Here is a 26,413-nt window from a genome sequence, read left to right on the forward strand (position 1 = left end):
TGCAGAATGTACTCTAGCTGGTATGAGAAGAATGAAAATCTCTCAATCATATAGTTGATGGTGAATTTATGAATGCAAGTGGGTTACTGCAATTGGTAAGACAAAGGTAAACATCCAGTAAATGAAGCCTATAATTATTGGTTTATTTTAGAGGCATGCATTGATCAGCTTTTCCATGTAGATTTAAGGAGTGACCATTCTTGAAGCAAGATACGTCCGGTTCCAGAAGTTAACAAACCCTGTGCGAAGCTGCTGCTTGACAGAGTTCATGTTAATGTCATCATTAATTTCCAAATACTGGGTGTATGTTGATGTATAATGGATCCATGGGGTGGGAACTTGGGATTCACCCCTATTGGGATCACTAAAAGACAAAATGCATTTGGTTATGCTGGTTGAATTCTCTTTAAGCGGTTATAACTTAGAAAAAGCAGTTGTTGGAAATCTGTAAATAAAACAGGACATCATAAAAACATTCAGCAACTCAAGCAGCATCTGGTTCAGCTTGCTCTTACCCTGATGAACTTAACTTACTGTCCATCCTCTCTCCACTAGATCAGCCCCTTATATCTGTGACACTTCTGGCGCTCTTTGTCTCTTTGACAGCAAAGTTAGGTCCAACTAGTTCACCTGGATGTACCATTCCTTCATTTCTGCCTTGGACAGACACAACCACCACCAACATACTCATTCACCTGGCTGGACTCAAACTGAACAACCTTTCCTTCAATTCCACACAGTTTTTGCCAGTTCAAAGGTGTAGATAGGGGGCCCAAACTATGCCTGGTCTTGTTATTCATTATTTATATAATTTATTTGGATGCGAATGCACAAGACGAATCAGGAAACCTTCAAATGGTATGAAATTGGGTGTTTTTGATAGTGAGGAAGGTTATCATGGATTTACTAGGGGGGATCTTGACCAGTTGGAGAAACGGGCTGAGGAGTGGCAATTGGATTTCAATATAGATACATGTGAGGTGATGCATTTTGGAAAGGCAAAATAGAACGTACATCATAAATGACAGGGCACCAGGGGGTGTAATGGAATAGAAGGACGTAGGACTACAAGTGTTTAGCACAATGAAAGCTGCATCTTGGGTAGATAGGGGATTAGTGCACTGGCCTTCATCAGTCATGGCACTGAATGTAAGAGTTGGGACATTATGGTATAGTTGTATCAGTTATTGATGAGACTGCACTGGGAGTATTGTGTACAGATTTGGTCACTATTTGAGAAAATATGTGGTTAAACTTCCCTTCTATCATCAGATTTCTGAATGGTCAATGAACACATGATTTTTTTCCCTCTCATTTAATTATATATTGTAATTTATTGTTTTTATTATGTATTGCAATGAATTAAACCTGATTCTGAATGTGCAGGGAAGATTTACGAGGATGTTGTTACTACTGGAAGGTCTGAGTTGCAGAGAGATGTTGGCCAACTGAATGAGGAGTTGACCTTATGCAAATGTTAATAATTATGTGAGGGCTTAGATATGGCTGGTGGTAACTCCCCCAGGTTAGTGAAGTCCAAGGTTGGGGGCAGTAGTTTAAAGTAAATGGGGAAAGGTATAAAACAGACCTGAGGAGCAACAATTTTCATGCAGAGGGTAGTGAATATTTTGAATGAGCTGCCAGAGGAAGTGGTTAAGGAAAGTACAACAGTATCATTTAGAAGCACTCTGAAAGGTGCTTGTGAGAGCTGTCATTAGCTGAATTCTCTAAGTCAGTAATGTCTATAGCTACTCATATTGTATCAGTCTATCTTTGCTATATTTTAATTTCAAACATTTGCCCTAATACTATTTACAGTTAAACTAGTGGAATATATAGTGCATCCAGTCATTAATTCCATGAAACATTTTATTATTACAGCCTAAATGCTTTAAAAATAGCTGGGGGAATTTTCATGAAGTTGGATCTTCACCATATGGCTCACTTTTGTTTCCCTACAAAACCAGACCTATTCCTTCCTAATTTATTTCCATTCTCTTTCATGTGCCCAGTAACACTTTTTTGAGTTCTATCTACATTAGTTTACAGTAGCCAAGTGACAAAGCACATCTTGATATGCAGGAGAAAACCGGAGGACCCTGGTCACAAAGAGAATGTAAAACGGCAACCATTGTCAGGATCAAACCCAACATGCTTACTATTACATCATTGTGTATTCCTGTTGAACTCTTCTTATTTTGCCACTTCACTTATTTTCCAATAACGATCTATTAATGTGCTCTAAATGCAGTGGTGTTTCTCTATATTACGGCAGTGACCACAGATTAAAACTATTTCATTAGCTATGAAGTACTTTGCTGAAATGAAAAGTACATCAAAAATGCAAACTCACCCTGTGTGGGCAAAGTTGGTCCAATAGGCGATAATATTTCTTGAGACATCTCTGTCCTTTGCTCGGTAGATAATTGGAATGGCAAATGGTTTTCCAAAGACATACTGGAGGTCATCTGCATGATCAGCGCCCATCCATTTGGGATATATAGGAGCCCGGGAAGGGTAGGAAAACAGGTAGCTGAATGTTTGTGCTCCCCTGGAAGGACAAGAAATAAAGCAATGAAATGACTGATAAAAAGTTTGAAATATCAGCTGTATGAAACAGGCCATTTAACATAACTAACAAAATTCTTCCCACCTTACTTTAGAAAGGAGGAATAGAAAATAAATTTATCTCATTAATCTCCAGTTGAGCAGCAGTTATAGAGACCTCAAGTTCTAACTAAAATGCCTGAGGAAGTCAGCAGGATTTCCAGGATCTGCAGAATCTTGTGTTTATCAAGTTCTAACTGTGTTCTTATTCTTTACAGAAATTTGTGTAGGGGTCCAGTAACATCCAGACAATCTCCAGGGTTCTGGAAGAAACTCAACAAAAGTAACAAATTATTCTTATCCCAGCTTTACCCCTCCCCATTTTCCCAACTATATCGACACCTTGCTTAGACAAGTGCAAACAAGAATTGAGCACAAAGATAGCCTGACAATTGTAGAGAAACCCAGGCAAGAATCTAGAACTGTTCTTTTGTTCACTGTTTTCAAACAGCGTCCAAAGGGCAGGAGAATGGGGTTGAGAGGGATAACACATCAGCCATTATGAAATAGGAGAGCAGACTCGATGGGCCAAATGGCTTAATCTAGTGGATACACGGATATCTTGAGTGTGTTGGTATAACTTTGAAGTTTGTGTCTTTGCAGCAGGGCATCAGGTCTCATTCCCAGTGGCTGACTGGATAGCTGAATGACTCTTCCTCATTTAGTGGTACAGTTTATCTTTTCAGTACCCCTCTACTGATATTGGTGCACAAGATAGAAAGGTAACTTACTGAGCATGCTGATAATGAAGATCCAATGCCAGTTGTGTGGGCACCAAGAAGAGGACATCTGTTTCCAGATTTACTATGGTCTGTTTAATGGTCTCTTGACTTGGATTGGAAGGCCAATTCCTGGTATATTCCTCATAAGTATTGTTGACACCTTGTCCTTTTGTGTCTATAGTGAACCCTCGAATGAGATTATACAGATCACTCCTGTGGATGTTGTACATACAAACAATCAAGGTTAATTTTTCTAAAAATCTAAAATAAATACTACATTTTCAACGTTAGAATGTTAATGCATAAGTTTTGCTTAAAAATAAGCCATTGCCTATGCTGTCCATTGCAATTTCTATAGTCACCTGTTTTCTAGGCCTTGTTTTCTTTGGTTGTTACCAACATGCAAGTAATGTAACCAACATAAGTGTTTAAAATTCAGTATTTTAAAATCCTTACACATTCATAATCCTTCCATAAATCCATCCCTTGCTTTCCTCAATACTTTCTCTGGCCCAAGTTTTAATATGTTGCTTTAATATATCATTAGAAAATGCTTCATAGGAGTGAGAGCAAATAAAATCTAGCAGGAGAAGACAGAGCATAGTAGTAGATGGGTGCTTCTTGGACTTGAGGCCTGTGACGAGTGATGTGTCGCAGGGATTGGTGCTAGGTCTGTTGTTTATCACCTATAATCAACAATCTGAATGATAATATGGTAAACTGGATCAGCAAATTTGCAGATGATAGCAAGATTGGGGATATAGCGGACAGCGAGAAAGGCTATCAAAGCTTGCAGTGAATTCTGGACCCACAAAAAATGGCAGATGGAATTTAATGCAGACAACCATGAGGTGTTGTGCTTTGGAAGGACAAACTAGGGTTGGACTTGCACAGAGAGCAGTCGAGCATTGAGGGATCTGGAAATACAGATTCATAATTCCTTGAAAGTGGTGTCACATGTATATGGGGCTGTAAGTAGGGCTTTTGGTTTTCATAAATCAGAGTAATGAGATATTACGTTGAAGTTGCATAAGATGTTGGTTGGTGAGGTCTAATTTGGAGAAAATGTTAGGACTTTATTCCTTGGAGCATAGGAGAATGGAGGAGATTTGATAGAGGTATACAAGATGAAGAGGGGTACAGGTAGGGTAAATGCAAGCAGAGTTTTCCACTGAGGTTGGGTGAGACTAGAACTAGCAGTTATAAGTTAAGGGTGAAGGGTGAAAGGTAAAATATTTAAGGGGAACCAGAGGGAGGTGTGAGTGTGGAACAAGCTGCCAGAAGAAATGGGGATTTGATTTCAACATTTAAGAGAAGTTTGGATAAATACATGGGTGGGAAGGGTATGGAGGGCTATGGTCTAGGTGTGAGTTAATGGGAGTAAACAGGATAACATTTTGGCACAGACCAGATAGGCTAAAGTGTCTGTTTCTGTGCTGTATAGCTCTGTGACTTGGTGAAGAAGCCCCTGGTCACGTGTTCTAATATGTCCTGATGTGAAATTGTATCAAAAGTAATTATTTTCATAATCATTTTGTTAAGCACCTGAGGAAGATTCTAAACTCCTATTTAAATGATAATGTTGATATAGTATTCTATGAAAAGCTGTCAGAAATTGATAGCACTCCACACACTAGTTTTAAAAAAGTCATGTGTACATCCACTCATATTTCTCTGTCCTTTATCCCTTCCTAATACAGGCCAGGGACGACTTGACTCATTTATTTGAAGCTGAAAATGATTCCCCTGCTTCATGGCTTCACTGGAACTAAGTTGTACAATGTAAATGTAGCAGCAACAGAAGGGATGTGTACTTAAAGTTCAGGATCTAGAGAGTTTTCAAACAAGAGTAAGTTATTTCTTTCAAAGTGTGTCAAGGAAATTAGTTCCCCAAATAAATCTTGTAGCCTCTTAACCACCTGTCCATGGTAAGTTCCTCTTGCAGAGTCATGATTAATACAGAGATATTGAGAAGGGAAAGAAATGTCTTGAGAAGTGGGAGTCTCATCCAAGACTATACTAAACCAATACAGTAAACAAAATAACTCCTGCTCCATACGGGTATGTTTTTCCAGCCTTATTGATTGAAGGAACATCCAGACCAGCAAAAAAGTGTCCATCCATATCGTTAACACCAGCGATGTAATCAATACCAGCAGCGTTGTGGTAGAGCTTGTTTGGTTCATCGGGAATGAAGTCTCCATCAATGACGGGAACCCACACCATGTTGAATACAAGAGGATCTAAGTGATTTAAAAAACAGCATTAGATGGCCAGTTATATTGTTGCTCTTTTGCACAAAATAACACCATGATCTCATTCACTGATTAATAGGGACTTACTACCTAATATTCTTGTCATTTCCTTTTCAGACTACTTGCATCAAATGGTGACATTTTAGATACTGGAGGAATTGCCACTAGTTCAAAGAAAATTTATTATCGAAGTATGTATATGCTTCCAAACACTACCTTGAGATTTCTTTCCTTGCAGGACAGGACAAAAGAAATATAATATAATTTTACGGAAAACTATACATAAACATACGAGGGGTGATTGATAAGTTCGTGGCCTAAGGTAGAAGGAGATGAGTTATTAACTTCAAACTTTCTGCATTATCACTCAAAGAGTTGAACTGTACGTGCATGTAATGAGAGTGTCTTGGACCTCCAGGTGGTCCACATCTGGGGTGATAAGTTTGTGGCCTTAGGTAGAAGGAGATGCGTTATACAGCTCTCGTTACATGCACGTGCAGTTCAACTGAGTGAAAATGCAGAAAGTTTGAAGTTAATAACTCATCTCCTTCTACCTTAGGCCATGAACTTATCAATCACCCCTGCTGTGGACCACTTTCTGGAGGTCCAAGATGCCGATGGGATCCGTATGCTCCACAACAGCTAGACTAAGTGTGTAAATGTAGGAAAAATAAATGTGCTAGGTTTTCTCAAACTGACTTCTACCTTAGGCGAACTTATCAATCACCCCTCATACAACCTATACACACTGTTTCATCCCATCAGTACCTCAAGGTACTACAAGGAAAAACAATAACAGAATACAGAATTAAGTGTTAGAGTACAGAGAAAGTGTAGTGCAGGTAGACAATAAGGTAAAAGACCATGATGCGGTAGATTGTGAGGTCAAGAGTCCATCTTGACCTCACAATCTCATATAAGAGATCTGTTCAATAGTTTTAAAAAGAAAAACAGGATAGGAGCATTTCCTTGAGGCTGGTGGTATGTGATTTCAATCTCGTAAAGGAGAGGAGAAGATGGTGGCGCGACGCAGCTCGCAGCGGCCACTCCGGTGGTGACGTCTGTTATTTGTCAAGTAGGAGGCCGTGTACAATCCTGATTTGATGGAGGCGGACGTGAGAGCTTGGAGGAAACATCTGGTGAAACTTCTGAAATGCCTACTTTGCTGCTGCTGCTACTACTACTGTGTGGTCCAAAATCTCTGGAGGGGAAGGCCCTGAGTCCTTGGCTATGCTTGTTGCTCGGCGGCTGGGGCGGGGTTGAAGCGCTCGGCAGAGGGTGGTGCTCGGTGTCGAGGGGCTGGTCAGAGGCTGGAAGTTTTCGGACGGACTCAGAGTCCGCTGTGGTCGGGTGCTTCCAATGGTGCTGCATCAGCAAGTTTGCGGCGCTTGGAGGTTCATGGTAGGGAGAGTTTCTCCCTTCTACTGTCTGTGTGAGATGATGAGGCTATCAGGACTTTGAGACTTTTTTTTTACCGTGCCCATGATCTGCTCTTTATCAAATTACGGTATTGCTTTGCACTGTTGTAACTGTATGTAATAATTATGTGGTTTTGTCAGTTTTAGTCTTGGTTTGTCCTGTGTTTCTTGTGATATCATTCTGGAGGAACATTGCATCATTTTTTAATACATGCATTTCTAAATGACAATAAACGAGGACTGAGTGTCTTCATAATCTATTCTAATCTAATCTTCTCCCTAATAGAAGGGAGGAAGCAAAACCTTGAAAGCACCCACCACCTGACTCAAGATCAACTTCTATCCCACTGTTATATTTCTCTGGAAAGGACCTCTACTACAAAATGGATGAAATCTTCATCTCATAATCCATCTCGTCATGGCCCTTGTGTCTAATGTTTACCTGCACAGCACTTTTTCTGCATTCTGTTACTACATTTATTTCCCTTGGTCTCACTCAATGTACTTATGTTTTGAAATGATGTATAGGGATGGCAAGAAAAAGCTTTTCTCACTATCTTGTACATGTAATATTAATAAACTAATTACCAAATAAATATATTGTGCTTTGAAAACCTTAATGTAAATGCCATATTGTTCAAATAGTTTCAGTGGAAATATGGTCAAGAAGTGTACTTAAACGAGATATAGTGTGAACAATCATCTTATTGTGAGTCTTACTTTCCAAGTTTGTAAGTTTTAGAGGAATTGCCAAAGTGATAGCTTCAGGATCAGTGATCTTCAAACAATCCACCATGGCAGCAGTGTCATTCCTTTGACAGCCAACCTTGTCAGCAAGCTGAAAAATGCCAGATCACACCTTATTATGTTCAGATAGGGTTCATGTTTACACAATTAACACTTCTTGCTCTGCAAAACCAGCATCCTCAGCAAATGCACCAAAGAATTCTTACGTTTATTCTCCTAGGATTTACCCTAGATTTGAAGGTGACAATGTACTGCTCACTACTGTTTTGCTGCCCAGTTCTGTGACACTTCCTTCAGTCTGGTTCCTTACCATATCTCAACTGTTGCTTGAATCTTTTCCCCAGATGGGCATGAAAAGGCTTGAGCTACATTTTGATGCATGCTTTCAATGTATGAAGTCCATCAGCTCTGAAGCAAACTATCCTCTCCATTGAGTTCGCCACACTCAGCCCAGCCCCACCCCGGACTGAGAATCTATAGTAGAAAATCATGGGTATGTGCACTAATATTTCTTACCATACTAAACAGAGCAGACATTTGACACTGAACCCTGCCTCAGACAATCCAACTCAGCCCAGTTCAGTTACTGAAAGGTAATTTGTGGCATGATGTTTCTGCAACTCTACCTACCTGTTGGGCCCAATATAATGGGTTCCTTTGAATTGCCCAGGAACAGGTAGCAACCCCACTCTGTGAGATTGCTCGCTTTATTAGCCCCTTATTGTATGGTGACAATGTCTGTGAAAGAAAATGAAAATCTGAGTAACTTTGATCAATAAGATATATTTGTCATAATATTTTGATGTCATGGGGTGGGTGCAGTTCAGTAGGCATAAAGTAGGCTTGGATCCATTTCAAGCAAGTCTAACTTTATACAATATCTTAGATGCAGAACAGCTGTCCAAGTACGATAGCCTTGAATCGTATCTGTGCACTTTGTGTTTTCTAAATTGCAAAGTAAAAATTACTTATGTGCAAAGGTCTTTGGCACATATACGTATACTGTATAGCTAGGACACTTAAATTTGGCAGGAGCAAAGGATATTGGGAATGGTGAGGGTGGAGCACAGCAGGAGGGATGTGGGACACGTGGCGGTAAAGGAGTGCCAAGGGTGGGAGTTGACGTAGATGAAGACACACCTAGTTCTGAGACACCAGACAAGGTAATTTGAATCCAAAAATTTGTTTTATTGATCATATACAGAATGTCTCTGGATCTTCCCACTCCCTTCTCCTTTTCCCAACCATGATTCCCCTCTCCCTGCTCTCTTCCCACTCTCAGTCCACAACAGAGACCCATATCGGAATCAAGTTTATCATCACTCACATATATCATGAAATTTGTTTTTTTTTTCAGGAGCAGCAGCACAGTACTACAATGCTGTGCAAAAATCTTAGGCACCCTAGCTACACTGAAGTAGTAGTAGTTTGGGCACCCCGGTCAAAATTTCTGTTACTGTAAATAGTTAAGTGAGTAGAAGATGAACTGATCTCCAGAAGTCATAAAGTTAAAGATGAAACATTCTTTTCAACATTTTATGCAAGATTAGTGTATTATTTTTGTTTTGTACAATTTTAGAGTGAAAAAAAGGAAAGGAGCACCATGCAAAAGTTTGGGCACCCCAAGAGATTTGAGCTCTCAGATAACTTTTACCAAGGTCTCAGAACTTAATTAGCTTGTTAGGGCTATGGCTTGTTCACAGTCATCATTAGGAAAGGCCAGGTGATGCAATTTTCAAAGCTTTATAAATACCCTGACTCCTCAAACCTTGTCCCAACAATCAGCAGCCATGGGCTCCTCTAAGCAGCCGCCTAGCACTCTGAAAATTAAAGTAAATGATGCCCACAAAGCAGGAGAAGGCTATAAGAAGATAGCAAAGCGTTTTCAGGTAGTTGTTTCCTCAGTTCCTAATGTAATTAAGAAATGGCAGTTAACAGGAATGGTGGAGGTCAAGTTGAGGTCTGGAAGACCAAGAAAACTTTCCGAGAGAACTGCTTGTAGGATTGCTAGAGAGGCAAATCAAAACCCCCACTTGACTGCAAAAGACCTTCAGGAAGATTTAACAGACTCTGGAGTGGTGGTGCACTGTTCTACTGTGCAGCGACATCTGCACAAATATAGCCTTCATGGAAGAGTCATCAGAAGAAAACCTTTCCTGCGTCCTCACCACAAAATCCAGCGTCAGAAGTTTGCAAAGAAACATCTAAACAAGCCTGATGCATTTTGGAAACAAATCCTGTGGACTGATGAAGTAGAAAATAGAACTTTTTGGCCGCAATGAGCAAAGGTATGTTTGGAGAAAAAAGGGTGCAGAATTTCATGAAAAGAACACCTCTCCACTGTTAAGCACGGGGTGGATCGATCATGCTTTGGGCTTGTGTTGCAGCCAGTGGCACAGAGAACATTTACTGGTATAGGGAAGAATGAATTCAATTAAATACCAGCAAATTCTGGAAGCAAACATCATATCACACCGTCTGTAAAAAAAAAGCTGAAGATGAAAAGAGGATGGCTTCTACAACAGGATAATGATCCTAAACACACCTCAAAATCCACAATGGACTACCTCAAGAGGCGCAAGCTGAAGGTTTTGCCATGGCCCTCACAGTCCCCCGACCTGAACATCATCGAAAGTCTGTGGACAGACCTCAAAAGAGCAGTGCATGCAAGCCGGCCCAAGAATCTCACAGAACTGGATGCCTTTTGCAAGGAAGAATGGATGAAAATCCCCCAAACAAGAACTGAACAACTCTTAGCTGGCTTCAGAAAGCGTTTACAAGCTGTGATACTTGCCAAAGGGGGTGTTACTAAGTACTGACCATGTAGGTGCCCAAACTTTTGCTTTGGGCCCTTTTCCTTTTTTGTTATTTTGAAACTGTAAAAGATGGAAATTATAAAGTAATCTTGCTTAAAATATTAAAGAAATGTGTCATCTTTGACTTTATGCCTTGTGGAAATCAGGTAATCTTTTACTCACTTAGCTATTCACAGTAACAGAAATTTTGACCAGTGTGCCCAAACTTTTGCATGCCACAGTATATACTGTATGTGCCTAAGACTTTTGCACAGCACTGCAGGTCTAAAAATTATAGTGCAAGAGACCTACTAAACAGGGTCCTTCTACTGTTAGAATAAGAATATATGAAGAAAGAAGAGAATGTTCTTGTATTCTTATATCTAGAAAACAAACTGTTTTGGCACACCATTCAGAAAAGTTAATGGATTGAAAGGAGGAAAGTAGGATGGAGCAAAATCAACATCCACGTTTGGCCAGTAGCTAACACACAGGGAAGGGATTAAATTGTCTCCCATACTAAAATAATTCTGGTTCTAGTTCTTACTCCCCAGGGTGCAGATCATTGGTTTATGCGCAGAAATCTTGGACTCACTTATGCATACATTGTACTCTGGTGTTAAATGTAATTGATTCTGGTATGCAGGTCATTGACTCTGACAGGGTGTACAGGTCATCGAGTGTCTTTAATACTCCTGTAGTTCCAGCCACCCTGCTGCCATTTATTTTGAACCTTGTCAAATACCCAATTGATAACGCCTTGTACAAGCAGTGTCCACTCTATTAGGTACACCTGCTCTTATCAGCCAGTCATGAGGCAGCAAGAGGTCACCAGGTTTAGTTGTTGTTCAGACCAAACATCAGAATGGGGAAGAAATGAGATCTAAGTGACTTTGACCGTAGAATGATTGTTGGTGCCAGGTGGGCTGGTTTGAATAACCCGGAAACTGCTGATCTCCTGGGATTTTCATGCACAACAGTTTCAAGAGTTTACAGAAAATGGTGCAAAAAAACATAAAACATCCAACAAGCAGCAGTTCTTTTGGCAAGAGCACCTTGTAATGAGAGAGATCAGAGGAGAATGGCCAGACAGGATCAAGCTGACAGGAAGGTAAATCAAATAACCATGCGTTACAGTAGCGGTGTGCAGAACAACATCTGACCACACTACAATGGTCTCTTGACTCTTGAAGTGGACGGGCTGCAGCAGCAGAAGACCACAAACGTAAACTCAGTGGCAACATTATTAGGTACAGGAGATACCGAATAAACTGGTTACTAAGTTTATAAAGTAATCCAGGAACAATGATCAGGAATACTTAAAAACTTGGACTCACATTATTTCCCCTGTCTGGCACAAGTTTAACTGGGGTGGAGCTGCACCATCTCAGATGACCCAGCTGCAAAGAGACTGACATTACCTGACTTGCTTCAGCCACTACTGCTGTTGTTGAGTTACCTGGAGGGAGGCACTAGCAGCTCCTGCAGATTCTCCAAAGACAGTGATTTTATTTGGGTCTCCACCAAATGCAGCAATGTTTCTTTTTACCCAGCTAATGGCCATGTGCTGGTCCCACAAACCTTGGTTACCTGTGCATCGCATTAGCAATGATAGAACAAAATGAAGTAAGAATAATGCAAACAGTTTAGAAATCTTTAAAAAACAAATCATTACTTGTGGGTATGGAAGGCAACAGTTTAAATTGTTCTTTCTCTGGGTCGGAAAGGTTGATTGCTAATGCATTAACCATAATATAACTGGTTGTATAACAAACCCCCCCCCCCCCCAAAACACACACAAAATTCATCATGAATTATTTTACTGCTGAAGAGTTGAAAGATTAATATCCTGCAAGTTTTTAAAAATAACACATATGTTGGGAGCAAGACAGTATTTCCAGCACACTGTTAATCCATGTTTTGTAGGCTGTTTTACTGTTAGGGTGCAGGTTAGATTCCCCATCACAGGTAGGTAGGGTTGTAAAGAGTGCTTTTGGCACATTGGCGTTCATAAATCAAACTACTGAGTACAGGAGATGGGATGTTATGCTGAAGTTGTAGAAAACATTGGTGAGGCCTTATATGAAGTATTGTGTGCAGTTTTGGTCACCTACCTACGGGAAGGACCATAAGATATAGGAGCAAAATTAGGTCATTTGCCCCACCAAGACTGCTTCACTATTTCAGCATGGCTGATCTATTTTTCTTCTCAGTCCCCATCTCCTGCCTTCACCCCTGTATCCCTTCATGCCCTGAACAATCAAGAATCTATCAACCTCTGACTTAAATATACATACAGACATTCCTTCTCATCTCCGTTCTAAAAGAATACCCCACTGTTTTGAGGCTGTGTCCTCTGGTCTTAGATGCTCCCACATAGGAAACATTCTCTCCACATTCACTCTATCATGGCCTTTCATCATTCAATAGATTTCAATTAGGTCACCCCTCATTCTTCACAGATGATGGCCCAGAGCCGTCAAACACACTTCATATGACAAGTTGTTTAATCCTGAAAACATTTTTGCGAACCTCCTTTTAACCCTTTCCAGTTTCAGCACATCCTTTATAAAACAAGGGGCCCAAAACTACTCACAATACTACAAGTGAGGCCTCACCAGTGCTTTATAAAGTCTTAACATCACATCCTTGTTTTTATATTCTATTCCTTTTAAAATGAATGCTAACATTGCAAACTAACCTTAAGGGAATTCTGCACAAAGACTCCCAAGTCCCTTTCCACCTCAGATTTTTGTATTTTCTCTCCATTTAGAAAATAGTCAACACTTTCATTTCTTCTCCCAAAGTGCATGGCCATACACTTCCCAACACTGTATTTTATATTCCACTTCCTTGCCCGTTCTAATCTGTCCAAGACCTTCTATAGCCTCCCTACTTCCTCAAAGCTACCTGCACCTCCACTTATCTTCACATCATCCGCAAACTTTGCAACAAAGCCATCAATTCCATCATCCAAATCATTGACATATAACATAAATAGAATTGGTCCCAACACAGATCCGCATAGATCACCACTAATCAACGGCAGCCAATCAGAAAAGGCTTCCTTTATTCCCACCCACTCTGGCTTCTGCCAACCAGCCAGTGCTTTATCCATGCTACCTTTCCTGTAATACTTGGGCTTGTAGCTTGTTAAGCAGATTCATGTGTGGCACCTTGTCAAAAGCTTTCTGAAAATCCAAGTACACAACATCAACCGATTCTCCTTTATCTATCCGGCTTGTTATTCCTTCAAAGAATTCCAACAGATTTGTCAGGCAAGATTTTCCCTTGAGGAAACCATGCTGACTACGGCCTATTTATCATGTGCCTACAAGTACCCTGAAACATCTTCCCAGTCACTGAGGTCAGACTAACTGGCCTATAATATCCTTTCTTCTGCCTCTCTCCCTTCCTGAAGAGTGGAGTGACATTTGCAATTTTTCAATTTTCCTGAACCATTCCAGAATCTAGTTGTTCTTGAAAGATCATTACTAATGCCTCCACAATCTCTTCAGCCACCTCTTTCAGAACCCTGGGACATACACCATCTGCTCCAGTTGACTTGTATACCTTCACACCTTTCAGATTTTCAAGAACCTTCTCCCTAGTAATGGCAACTTCACACACTTCATGACCCCAGACACCTGGAAGTTTCGCCTTACTGCTAGTGGCTTCCACAGTGAAGAATGATGCAAATACTTATTCAGTTTGTCTTCCATTTCTTTGATCCCCATTACCACCTCTCCAGCATAGTTTTCCAGCGGCCTGATGTCCACTCTTGCCTCTCTTTTACACTTTATGTATCTGAAGAAACTGTTGGTATTCTCCTTAATATTACTGCCTAGCTTACTTTTGTATTCCAACTTTACCTTCTTAATGACTTTTTAGCTGCCTTCTGTTGGTTTTCAAAAGCTTCCATATCCCCTAACTTCCCACTAATTTTTGTTCTATTATATGCCCTCTCTTTGGCTTTTACATTGGCTTTGACTTCCCTTGTTAGCCAAGGTTGTGTCATCTTGCCTTTAGAATACTTCTTCCTCTTTGGGATCCTGTGCCTTCTGAATTGCTTCCAGAAATCTCAGCCATTGCTACTCTGCCATCATCCCTGCCAGTGTTCTTTTTTCAATCATTTAGAAACAACTCCTCTCTCATGCCTCTGTAATTCCCTTTACTCCACTGTAATACTGATATATCTGACTTTAGCTTCTCCTCCAATTTCACGGTGAATTTGATCATATTATGATCACTTTCCCCTAAGGGTTCTTTTACCTTAAGCTCTCTAATCAATTCCCTTTCATTGCAAAACTCCCAATCAAGAATAGCTGATCCCCTAGTGGGCTCAATAACGAGCTGCTCCAAAAAGCTGTCTTGTAGGCATTCTAGAATTTCCCCCTCTTGGAATCCCGCACCAACCTGATTTTGCCAATCTACTCACATATTGAAATCCCCATAACTATTGTAATATTGCCCTTTTGATGTGCATTTTCTATCTCCTGTTGTAACTTGTAGATCACATCCTTACTTTTGGGGTCTGTATATAACTCCCACCTGGTTCTTTTTACCCTTGTAGTTCCTTAGCTCTATCCACAATGATTCAACACCTTCTGACCCTATGTCACCTTTTTCTAATGATTTGATTTCATTTTTTGCCAACAGAGTGATCCACCCCTTCTGCCTTTCTTTTGATACAATTTGTATTCTTGGACGTTAAGCTCCCAGCTAAATCCTCTTTCAGCCATGATTCAGTGATGCCTACGACATCATACATTCCAATCTGTAACTGTGCTACAAGTTCATTGACCTTATTCCATACACTGCACTCATTCAAATACAACGTCTTTAGTCCTGCATTCACCCTTTTTGATATTGTCCACCTTTTTATCCTCAGTCTCTCCTTGCTAGGAGTCCCACTACACATTGCCTCTGTTTGTAAACCAACCTCATCTTCAACACTATCACTCCAGTTCCAATACCCCTGCCAAATTAGTTTAAACCCACCTGAACAACTCTAGCCAACCTGCTTGCAAGGATATTGGACACTCCCCCCACCCCCTTTGGGTTCAGGTGTAACCAGTCCCTTTTGTACAGGTCATACCTTCCTCAGAAAGATCCCAGTGATTCACAAATCTGAACCCTGCCCCCTGCCCTCTGCACCAGTTCCTCAGCCACGTATTCACCTGCCAAAGCATCCTATTCTTACCCTCACTGACACAGGCAGCAATCCAGAGATTACTACCTTGGGGGTCCTGTTTCTCAACTTTCTACCTTGCTCCCTAAAATCTCTCTTCAGGACCTCCTCACCTTTCCTACCTATGTTATCACAGCCAATGTGTACCAAGACTTCTAGCTGCTCATCCTCCCCCTTGAGAATGCCATGAACCTGATCTGAGACATCCTTGACCCTGGCACCTGGGAGGCATCATACCATCCCAGTGTCTCTATCGCACCCACAGAACCTCGTCTCTGTCCCTCTGACTAAGGAATCTCCTAGCAACACTGCAGTCCCCTTCACCTCTCTGTTCTTCTGAGCCACGGCACCAGACTCAGTGCCAGAGACCCTGTCACTGTGGCTCCCCACTGGTAGATTGTCGCTCTCAATAGTATCTAAAGTTACATACTTATTATTGAGGGGAATGGTCACAGGTGTACTCTACACTGTCTGTGCATTTGCCCTCCTTCTACTGACAGTCACACATTTACCTGTCTCCTGCAACCTCGGGGTGACTACCTCCCTGTAGCTCCTGTCCATCACCTCCTCGTTCTCCCGTATGAGTCGAAGAACATCAAACGGCATCTCCGGTTCCTCAATACGTTCTCTCAGCAGCTGCAACTCGGTGCACCTGGTGCAGGTGTGTTTATCTGGGAGAATGGAGACTGAAGGTCTCCCCGAGTTCCCACATCGCACACACAGTACAAAATACTGCCCCTGGAGCCATTCTCACTGTACTGTGCACTAATAGATGAGGAATGCACAAATAAGAACACAGAGAGAGTAACTTACAAGACGACCTACCTCGCCCAAGCCACTAAAGGCTGCCACACTCCGAACCAGTGGTCGCTCAGCTCGCACCCATGTTATTTTTATTGGTCCTTTCTACTGAATCCCTCTTGCAGATTGGTCGCTCCTCAACTCAGAGAAACTGTCACGAAACTCTGCCTTTGAAATCTCAATCGCTGCCCTGATTAAAAGTAGCTCTTTTCATGCACCCCTTGTGGGGATTGACGTAAATAAGGTTGAAGGAGTACAGAAAAAATTTACAAGGATGTTGCTGGGTCTGGAGGACCTGAGTTATCAGGAAAGATTGAACAGGTTCGGACTGTATTCCTTGGAATGTAGAAGATTGAGAGGAGATTTGATAGAGGTATGCAAAATTATGAAGGGTATAGACAGGGTAAATACACAAAGGCTTTCTCCACGGAGGCTGGGTGGGACTACAACCAGAGGTCATGGGTTAATGGTGAAAGATGAACTTAAGGGGAACATGAGGGGAAACTTCTTCACACAGAGGGTGGTGTGTGAGTGAAATGAGCTGCCAACGCAAGTGGTGCATGAAAGCTCAATTTCAATGTTTAAGAGAAGTTTGGATGGGTACATAGATGGGAGGGGTATGGAGGGCTATGCTCCTGGTGCAGGTTGATGGGAGTAGGCAGTTTAAATCATTTAGCATGGACTAGATGGGCTGAAGGGCCTGGTTCTGTGCTGTACTTCTCTATGACTCTAGTAATGGCCTTATGAATGTTTAGTGTGAACGAGCAAGCCAACACTTCAATGAACAAGTCAACAGGAGATCGAGATCGATCTCTAAGTGCACATTGGTAAGTGTCATTGCAGTACAGCAGCTCAATACTGAGTTTACAATGGCCTCGGTTGTGGAGTGTACACAGGGAAGGTTGACCAGTTTCCCATTTGTCTTGCAGATATACTTCAGGGCAAAGTCTAACTTGAGGAGTTCTTAGAAGTACTTCTCTCCATTTGAGATAAAGGGTCAATCACAATCAATCTGAGTGCTGCAACAGGCTTGAAAGGGGCAAATTGCTGACTCCAGCATCTAATTTTTATATTTACAGTCGACACTGACCAGCTCTGTTCTTTCTGAACTCTCCTTTGCTCTCGATAGGCCTTCAGGGTTTGTGTCACAGATGGTCTTGTGCAGGAAATCCAACAATTTGCTGTTAACTATAATAATCATGAAAAACCATGAATATTGATAAGTTTGTTGCTGGATTTTCTGTACTCTTTCCAACTACCACTACTTCTTTAGATGAGAATTTTCGCCTTTCACCCTGTAGGTTTTTGGCTCCCTTCCGTCCATGATGGATGGTCGTCGTGTTTGACCAGGCAATGAGGTTCAGCAACATTTGGATCGGCTGCTTTTGGGGTTGTACTCGAGGGCAGACTTTCCAGCCCTGGAGTTTCATATTGAGGAATGGACGATGCCTGTGGGCGAATTCCATTACTGGGGGATCACCAGTGCACACTAACTATTACATAGTTTTACACAGAGTCTTCTTCATCCAGTTCTAGAACAATTAGAGAGCAGGACACACACACACACGTGGCACCATGTGGATGCCAGTTCCAGTAGAAGTGGAGGCTTTAGAAGACAAATCTGTCCAACCAGTTAAAGGTGCATTGGCAACCAACAATATACCCATTACACACCAGCATCAGACAGGCTGTAATGTCCATAGGAAAACTCCTGGAGGAAACCTAGGACTAGGCAAGAAGGTAATCAGCCAGCTCCAGGCAGCTTTCAAGAAACAACCAGAAATAAGATTGTAAGGCCAGAGAGCAGGGTAGGGCGAAGATGGAGGGGTAGGGGCCAGGGGACTGGAGGGATAAAGGTTGGGAGGAAGGAGGTGGTAACAGATGTGAGGAGGAGGGGTTTAAGTAGGAAGACTGAGGTTTAGGAATTGGGAGATGGAGGAACTCAGAGGTGGTGGAGACAGGAACAGGAGGTGTACAAGACAGCGGAGCAAGGAGCAAATAGGAGGGTAATGGTGTGCCTGTGGCCACTGATCCTGCATTTATATAGCACACTGAATATAGTAAAATATCCTTAAGACAGAATAATAGAGATCAGACCACAGCAGGAAGAGTACAGATATCTTAAATAATACTTGCCTGGAGAAGGTTACAATGATAATGAAAGGTGAAATCAAGGAGAGGTTTAAAAAAATTGGGATGAGAAACTTATAAATTATTGTACTAAGATCCAACAATAGTCATAATGATGGTTAGAGGGTCTAAACACTAACCTGGTGCATTGGCATCACCTGTACTCAGAAACCCCAGTGGACCAACCCGATAGTTTAAGGTCACAACAATGACTCTGCCTCGAGTTGCAATCTGCAGCCCATCGTACAGATAGTTGTTCAGGAAGTTGGCTCCCTGTCCTGATCCTACCAGGAAACCTCCTCCAAAGATCCAAACCATAACAGGCAGATTGGTGGACACTGAAACAGTTATGAATTCAATCAGTTTTATTTCCATTATGTGTGAAATATCAGATTAAAGTCTCTATAATAACAGATGGTATAAAGAAGAATGAAGCCTGTAGTTACAAGAGCTCATTGAATACTTTGTGAAACTATTCAAAAACTGAAGATGCTGGATACATAGACAGCATCAGGTCCTTCATCTGAAATATTAACCCTTTCTCATTTCACAGATACTGTATTTGTATTTTTTAAAAATTCATTTATTAGTGATTATATTGGTTTTGTATTAAATATCTCAATATCAAACTCTCCTAGGGTTGGAATTAAATAGGATTGGTGCTGCAATATTTTCAATGTTAAGATAACAGAAGTAATGTGTATTGTGAAGAGAAACAAGAGAAAACCTGCAGATGCCGGAATCCAAGAAACACACACACACACACACAAAATGCTAGAGGAACTCAGCAGGCCAGGCAGCATCTATGGAAAAGCGTATGGCCGACGTTTCGGACTGCTGAAGGGATTCTTTTCCATAGATGCTGCCTGACCTGCTGAGTTCCTCCAGCATTTTGTGTGCGTTGCTTGAAGAGAGACAGACTGGTACAACCCAGAATCAGAATTAATATCGCTGGTATATTTTGTTGTTTTGTGGCAGCAGTACAGTGTAATATATAAAAACCTATAAATTATAATATGAATATATATAAATATATTTTATATATATAAAAAATTACTAATGCAAGGAACCACCCCTATCTGCAAATGGTGTAGCAGTCATTTTGTGCTGCTCTTAGTTTTCTTTCCCCCTAGTTTAAGCTTTGAATTTAAAATTTTTATTTGCTGATTCTTGAGGGCAAACAATATGTCTATGTCTACGAGAAGTGGGAAGAATTTACCTGAATCTAGTGATAAAGGTAATGGGAAAGGAAAGGTGCAAAAGGAAAAATCTGATGAAATGTCATGGTGGGCTGAAGATATCGTTCGGACACTGAATTCTATTAAGGATCAGAATGGATCAATTAAAGACCAACTGGAAAAGAATAGTAATGAAATGAAGTCATTTCTGGAAAAATTTAAAGACCTGGAAATTCAAGTTATTACACATAAAGAGGAATTGAAGATAACTAAGCAAAAGTTGTCTGAAGCTACAACTTGTTTGGAAAGATATCAAAATAAGATTATAGACCTGAAAACTAGGTCTCACCGAAAGAATATACGAATTGTTGGGCTGCAAGAAGGAGCTGAAGATAGAGATTTAGCCGCTTACTTTGGTAAGCTTTTCCACACTTTATTTCCTACCATTTCATTAAAGCTATAGAGAGGGCACACAGGGCGTTTATCTTGAAATCGAAGGATTCTAGTAAACCAAGATCGGTTCTGGTTTGCTTTCATCACTCTTGATTTATTTATTTAATTAAAGTTCAAATAATGCGACAGGCAAGAAAACAGAGAGTTTTTAGATTTAAGCTCCGTTTTTACGAAGATTACCCAAGAGAGGTAATGGAACAAAGATCAAAATTTGCCCTGGTAATGAAACAGACATATGATAAGAAACTGTTTCCCTCTCTGAGGTATCCGACAAGAATTAAAGTTTTTCCTGCTACTTCTCCTCCTTGTACTTTCTTTGATCCAAAAGCTGCACTGGACTTTGTTCAGGCTATACCCGCCGTTGTTATTGACGCCGCTGCTGAATGAACTATCTGAAAGGCTGTTTGGCTATCTGTATAGTATTTGCATTTTGGAAAGGAGATTTATGAAGATCAGTTGTATATTTCATTGAGATACTAATTAAAGAAGACAAGGAGAGTTGTTCATTATTGCATATTGTTGGTTTTCCTTTGGAAAGAAGATTTATGGCTCAAGTATGACTGTCTAAATGATCATCTGAACATTCGACTGAGAGAAGAAGGTAAGGGGATTTGTTCCTTTAATTTAATACTTGGTTTGAATTTTTCTGTTTCTTTTTTTAATCAGCTAATTGGTAGTTTTTTCCTACTAATAGGGCTTTTTATATATACATATATGTACATTTGGGAAGGTTTAATTATTATATCATTAATTAGTATTTTTGAAAATTCAGCTGGGTCAAATATACTATTAATTTTTTTTCTGTTTTATTATAACATTTTATAATTGAATTTAAAGTTTTTTTAGGGAGTTAATGTTAAACTTAAAGATGGAGCTGGTTTTTCTCTCTAAGAGATAACATTATTTTGGTTCTTTCTTGTTTATTAGATGATGGAATGTAAATGCTTTTCTTTGCTGAGACTTTATTGTCTTTTTTACTGTGTCACTCTACTCTTTTTACTAACTGGGGGAGGGAAAGAAAATACAGACGGAGCAGTCAGTGGCTTTGAACTCTATCATAGATTGCTTGCCTTTTTCTTGGGCTTTCGGGAAGGGAGTGAGATTAGAGTTAGGGGCTTTTTCCCATTGGGTGGTTCTGGAGCATGCGTATTTTCTATCTTCATCGCTGCCACTTTTGCTCATCCCGTATTGGTATGTGCTCTGCGCATGTATAAAGTAGAATAAAATTATAGTGTGGTATTTAAACAGATTAATATAATAAGTTGGAATGTACATGGTTGGAATCATCCTATTAAACATAAAAAGACTTTTAAAATTATTAACCGATTCCAACCTGATATAATTTTTGCTCAAGGGACACATATCAGGGCGGGAGATCAAAATAGAATTTTTGGATGGTGGAATGGTTTGCAATTCCACTCTACTTCTCAGAGTAAAACAAAAGGCGTGTCGATTTTTATTAAATCTAATGTATTTATTCAAGAGGATATTGAATCAGATTCTAATGGTAGATTTTTAATTGTTAAAGGAACGATCTGTAACAGAAAAGTTTTTTGGGTTGATTTGTATGGTCCTAACTTAGATGATCCTTCTTTTTTGAAAAAAGGTATTTGCTTTACTGCCTGATTTAAATGAATATATGCTGATAATGGGCAGGGATTTTAACTGCTGCTTAAATCCTATGACTGATAAGAGCTCAACCAATCAGCGACTTCCAAATAGTTTGATTTTGCGAAAAGATGGGGCTCATTTGCTCGTTATTATCATTTGAGCTAATTGATAGATTTTTTCCACTATCTAATTGTAAATTTTTTGGTATATTTTCTTTTCTTGCTGGTAGTTAGATGTTTATTTTTAGAAGCTTTTCGTATGACGCATGGCTCCAGGGTTGAACACCTAATGGTTTTTTCCCCTCACTTTTTCTGCTTAGTAGGTTTTTTTTGTTATCACAAATGTTTTTTCAATCTTTAGGATAATGTCTTTTTTGAGACATTGTAAGTGTTACTTCAATGTACTCATGTTATTTCTTTTGTATAATATAACAATAAAAAGATTTGAAAAGAAAGAAAATTACTAATGCAAAATGAGCAAAAAAAAAGTGAGGTAGTATTCATGGGTTGGTATGTTATCCATTCAGAGTTCTGTTGGAGGAGAAGAAGCTGTTCCTAAAACATTGAGTGTGGGTACAATTATTATATCCACAAGATGCTACAAAATAAAGACATTTTGTCAGTCAGGGCACAGGAATGCCTGCTGCATCCGAAGAAATTGTGGTGAATTGCAGTTGGGTTAAAAATATTGTATCACGGTCATTAATTCTAAGTATTGGGTGTGCTAAAGATCAAAGCCATTCCTTACTACAAAAAGTGCTTAAAAATCTCAGAACATCCCTAACAAGCACAATCCTCAATGGCATTTTGAGAGGACAGAGGCTGAAAATGCAAATTGTCTACATTCCTAAATTTTACAGTTGCCGAAGTGAGAATGTTGATTGTGTACAGTTTTAATGTGTGCTTTTCTTTACCTATTTTCTTATGGGGGACCCAGATATTCAGGTAAAGACAATCCTCATTCCCAAAGGTAGCCGTCTGTGTGAAAGTTGCCTGGAAACACCTGGGTTTGTACCGTTTAGCCTTCAGGGTGCCTGGTAATGACACAAGAACCGGGAGTTAATGGAAAGAAAGAAATGCACATCACCCTCAGAAAATAACAAAACACTTTACAAGCAAATAGTTTTTAAGTGCACACTGTGTGATAGTGCAGGGCAAGAGATCAGTAAACAATATTAAATAAATTAAATCAATTACAAATGCGGATAAGTGTTCAAGCTCTATTTATTAGCGTTTAGTTAGAGGGGACTTTTCTTTTATAAATTAATCTTTTCACACATTTTTTCCCAAGAGCAAAATATTGATTAGAATATTTATTGCAATTTGAGTTTGTGACATAGCACAAGTTGGGATTTCTGAATTAATATCCATCAATAACATTTTTGGAGTATATTTTGTTGCACAATTCACAGTTGATTTCTATACAATTAACCTACAATTAAGTACATCTATTAAAAGTGCTCAAGTTATAAATAGCGGAACAATACCTTTATAATTAAGTTTCATACTGATGAAAGAAAGCAAATAGCTGTTACAAGTCTACCAACAATGTACAAGCACCTGGATTATGTGCTCCAGTCTCCTATTTTAGAATTGATAATAACGCAGTCTATTACAACCTAATGATAGAGTGGCTGCTTCAGGGCTATCACGCACGATAAACTCTAGATATGAGCTTTAATCTCTCTGGCGGCAAATTAATTTAAATTCAATCATTTAACTAAAAATCAGGAATTAAAACGAAGTAGGATGGCCATCTGGTTCATATTGCCTTTGAAATGAAGAACATCTCATCCTCAGCCATAACTGACTGTATTACAAGTGATTCCTTGACCAACAGCAACATTTTTCCCTTTTGATTTGCCCTCATTTGGTTGCATCAAATTATGACAAAGCAACTGACAATGGGAACTGCAAGGGTTCAGGAAGTTTGCTTGCCACCATCTTCCCAAGGGCAATGAATGCTGGTACTGCCAGTGACATCCACAACCTGTGTCTAAATAATAATACCTGCTGTTTCTTAGAGCACTCAGGATTAACTTACAAGATTTGTAAATTGAGAATGGTAGTTTCCAATTCCCCTTGCTACTTCTTAGCATTTTCTTTAGTGACTTTGAAGATGAATTTTATTCATTTTAGCAAAGATAAAACCATCACAAAATACAATAAAGGAAACATTACCAGACCATCCAGGATGTGGCTCAGCTTTCTCAAATCGCTTTGGAGGGGCAGCAAAAGGAATTCCTTTGAAGATGTCCACAGATGCAGAAAGTCCATTTCTTTTATAGGTGCCCTCCACAAGACCACCTTCCGTTTTCACCACACCTAGCTGTTAGGGAGAAGTGAAAGAGGAGAGAAGGTGAAGGGAAAAAGATGGAGAGAGAAAAGATAATGTAAATAGAATCAGAAGGAATCAAGTGAGAAAATCAGAGACTGTTAGTTCAACAGGGGTGAGCTTGATAGTTTATGCAGAACAGCATCCTACCTAAATGAAACTTAATATTCAGTGTCCCAAATGTAAAACCAAGAATCTTTTCTACGTTCACTTACACTCTATAAATCTGTTTCACATCACTGTTTTTCCATTCTTAATAGTTATACAATTCCATACATACAAAATTCCCGTTCTTTTCATCGAACTTTATCAAAGGGTGATTAAGGTTCAGTTCAGCAGAGATTAAATCCACCTCTACCTGACTCTAAACATTCCTAATGGGTTAGATGGAATAAGGCTCCTTCTAAAATGCTTTAATCTTTTCAAAGGCTATCTGATATTGTCACCTTGCATCTAGTGATAGTCTCAATGACCGCTAACTTGTGTGGGTGGATTCCTTCTCCTGTACATGGGCCATACCAATAACCTCCACAGCCACACAGGGCTTCTGTCTGTCAAATGAAATGGAAGTCAAACTCAAGTCCCCTTGAGGAAAGGACAGTACTAGAATAAACAACTAATGCCCAAAGTTACAAACAATTAAGAGTGTTGAGACTCACTGTGATTTTTCCTACAGCACCAAGAAAAAATCTGCCCAACAGGAGCGCAAGAAGCTGCCAGCAAGCCATTTCACAGGTCTGCACTTTAATGATGAACTTTTCCAACACAAATTTATATACATGAATATTAGCTTACACTATATATTAACCACAGATAACACTATCAAGGTTGTTTGGTTTATTATAATAACAGGTATATCTTAATGACTTTTGTTAACACATATCAGTAAAAGACAGACTAGTTTTCAGGGTCACAACACTTTATCAATGTATGGTTCAATAAACATCCTGCTTAAAGCTGGAATGATTCAGATGTTTTCTTCCTTTACTCTCTTTCCTTGGGATTTTATCCAACTCACTGGGACATTATATTCATAAAGTAAATATCTGTTTAACTGTAAAGTCAAGAAAATAAATGTTTTGCATCTGTTACTAGTCCAGTGGATAAATGCACGAGTAATGTAGTTCTGAGATCTTACACAGAAGTTTGCAGATACCAATAAATGCCAGGGAAAAGATCACTCTGAAAATTACATTAAATACAAGAGATAAATGTAACACTGATTAAGGACAAGCATTGCTTAATAACTAGAGACTCCCCTTTGCACACAAGAATGACTTGTGGAAAGGGTGCCCAGAGAAGGATAGAAAAATTGGAATCAGTTTTAAAAAGCAAGGGAAAACTTTAAAAACTAAACAGGGTAGGGGTTGTGCCTTTATAAATGAGAAAATGGACAAAGGGCTGTTAAATTATGATAGAGTTTCCTTAAGTAAATGTAGACCCAAGAAATTGGTTCATCAGCATTTATATTTCATATGCAAATTTCACAGTCATTTTACATAGGTTAGGGCATGTTAGCAAACACTCCCAAGTTAACTTATACCCATCAGGAAAATGATACAACAAAATCTACACACAATTCAGTGCAACCATTTTAACAAAACTGATATGTTCCTGGTTTCAGTTGTGCACTCACAAAAAAAAACCCTAGGAGAAACCATACTGAGATTAGCATCATCAGATAAAATGACTGTACTGTGGCATTGATATGTCATTGTGGGCCAAAGGGCCTGTATTGTGCTGTAGGTTTTCTATGTTTCTATGACTCTTCCGTGTCAAAGTGAAAACAAATTTCTACAAATTGGACTAAATTTATTACTATTATTAAACACAAAATAATTAATTGCATTATTACTCATCCCCTTCAAGTCAGTATTTAGTAGATGCACCTTTAGCAGCAATTACAGCCTTGACTGTGTAGATGGGTCTCTTTCAGCTTTGTACATCTGGGCACTGCAATATTTCCCTGCTCTTCTTGACGAAACCACTCAAGCTCTGTCAGATTGCATGGGGATCGCGAGTGAACAGCCCTTTTCATGTCCAGCCACAAATTCTCAATTGGATTGAGATCTGGTCTCTGACTTGGCCCTCCAGGACATTAACTTTATTGTTTTTAAGCCATTCCTGTGTAGTTTTGCCTTTATTCTTAGGGTCATTGTCTTGTTATTGGT

General features: G+C 39.7%; 1 protein-coding gene across 1 annotated transcript; it reads right to left on the reverse strand.

Annotated features, from left to right (window-relative positions):
- Nucleotides 1–139: 139 nt before the first annotated feature.
- Nucleotides 140–24,970, reverse strand: LOC134359888 (bile salt-activated lipase-like). The gene is made up of 11 exons (XM_063073687.1): nt 24,902–24,970; nt 24,089–24,236; nt 22,822–22,941; nt 18,807–19,004; nt 12,004–12,134; nt 8,380–8,487; nt 7,723–7,840; nt 5,389–5,572; nt 3,339–3,542; nt 2,354–2,551; nt 140–364 (listed from the first exon to the last, which is right to left on the reverse strand). The coding sequence occupies exons 1-11, from the start codon at nt 24,968–24,970 to the stop codon at nt 184–186; spliced, it is 1,659 nt and encodes a 552-aa protein (XP_062929757.1). The 3' UTR covers nt 140–183.
- Nucleotides 24,971–26,413: the final 1,443 nt, after the last annotated feature.

This window comes from Mobula hypostoma, chromosome 21, assembly GCF_963921235.1.
Source record: "Mobula hypostoma chromosome 21, sMobHyp1.1, whole genome shotgun sequence".
In the NCBI taxonomy this organism is placed as follows: domain Eukaryota; kingdom Metazoa; phylum Chordata; class Chondrichthyes; order Myliobatiformes; family Myliobatidae; genus Mobula; species Mobula hypostoma.

Coding starts and splice junctions, on each gene's coding strand:
- LOC134359888 (XM_063073687.1), bottom strand. CDS start 24,970: ATGGCTTGCTGGCAGCTTCTTGCGCTCCTGTTGGGCAGATTTTTTCTT. Junction 8,488..12,003: donor CTGCTAGTGCCTCCCTCCAG/GTAACTCAACAA, acceptor TTTCTTTCACAG/ACATTGTCACCATACAATAA. Junction 365..2,353: donor ACCAACTTTGCCCACACAGG/GTGAGTTTGCAT, acceptor TTTGTCTTTTAG/TGATCCCAATAGGGGTGAAT.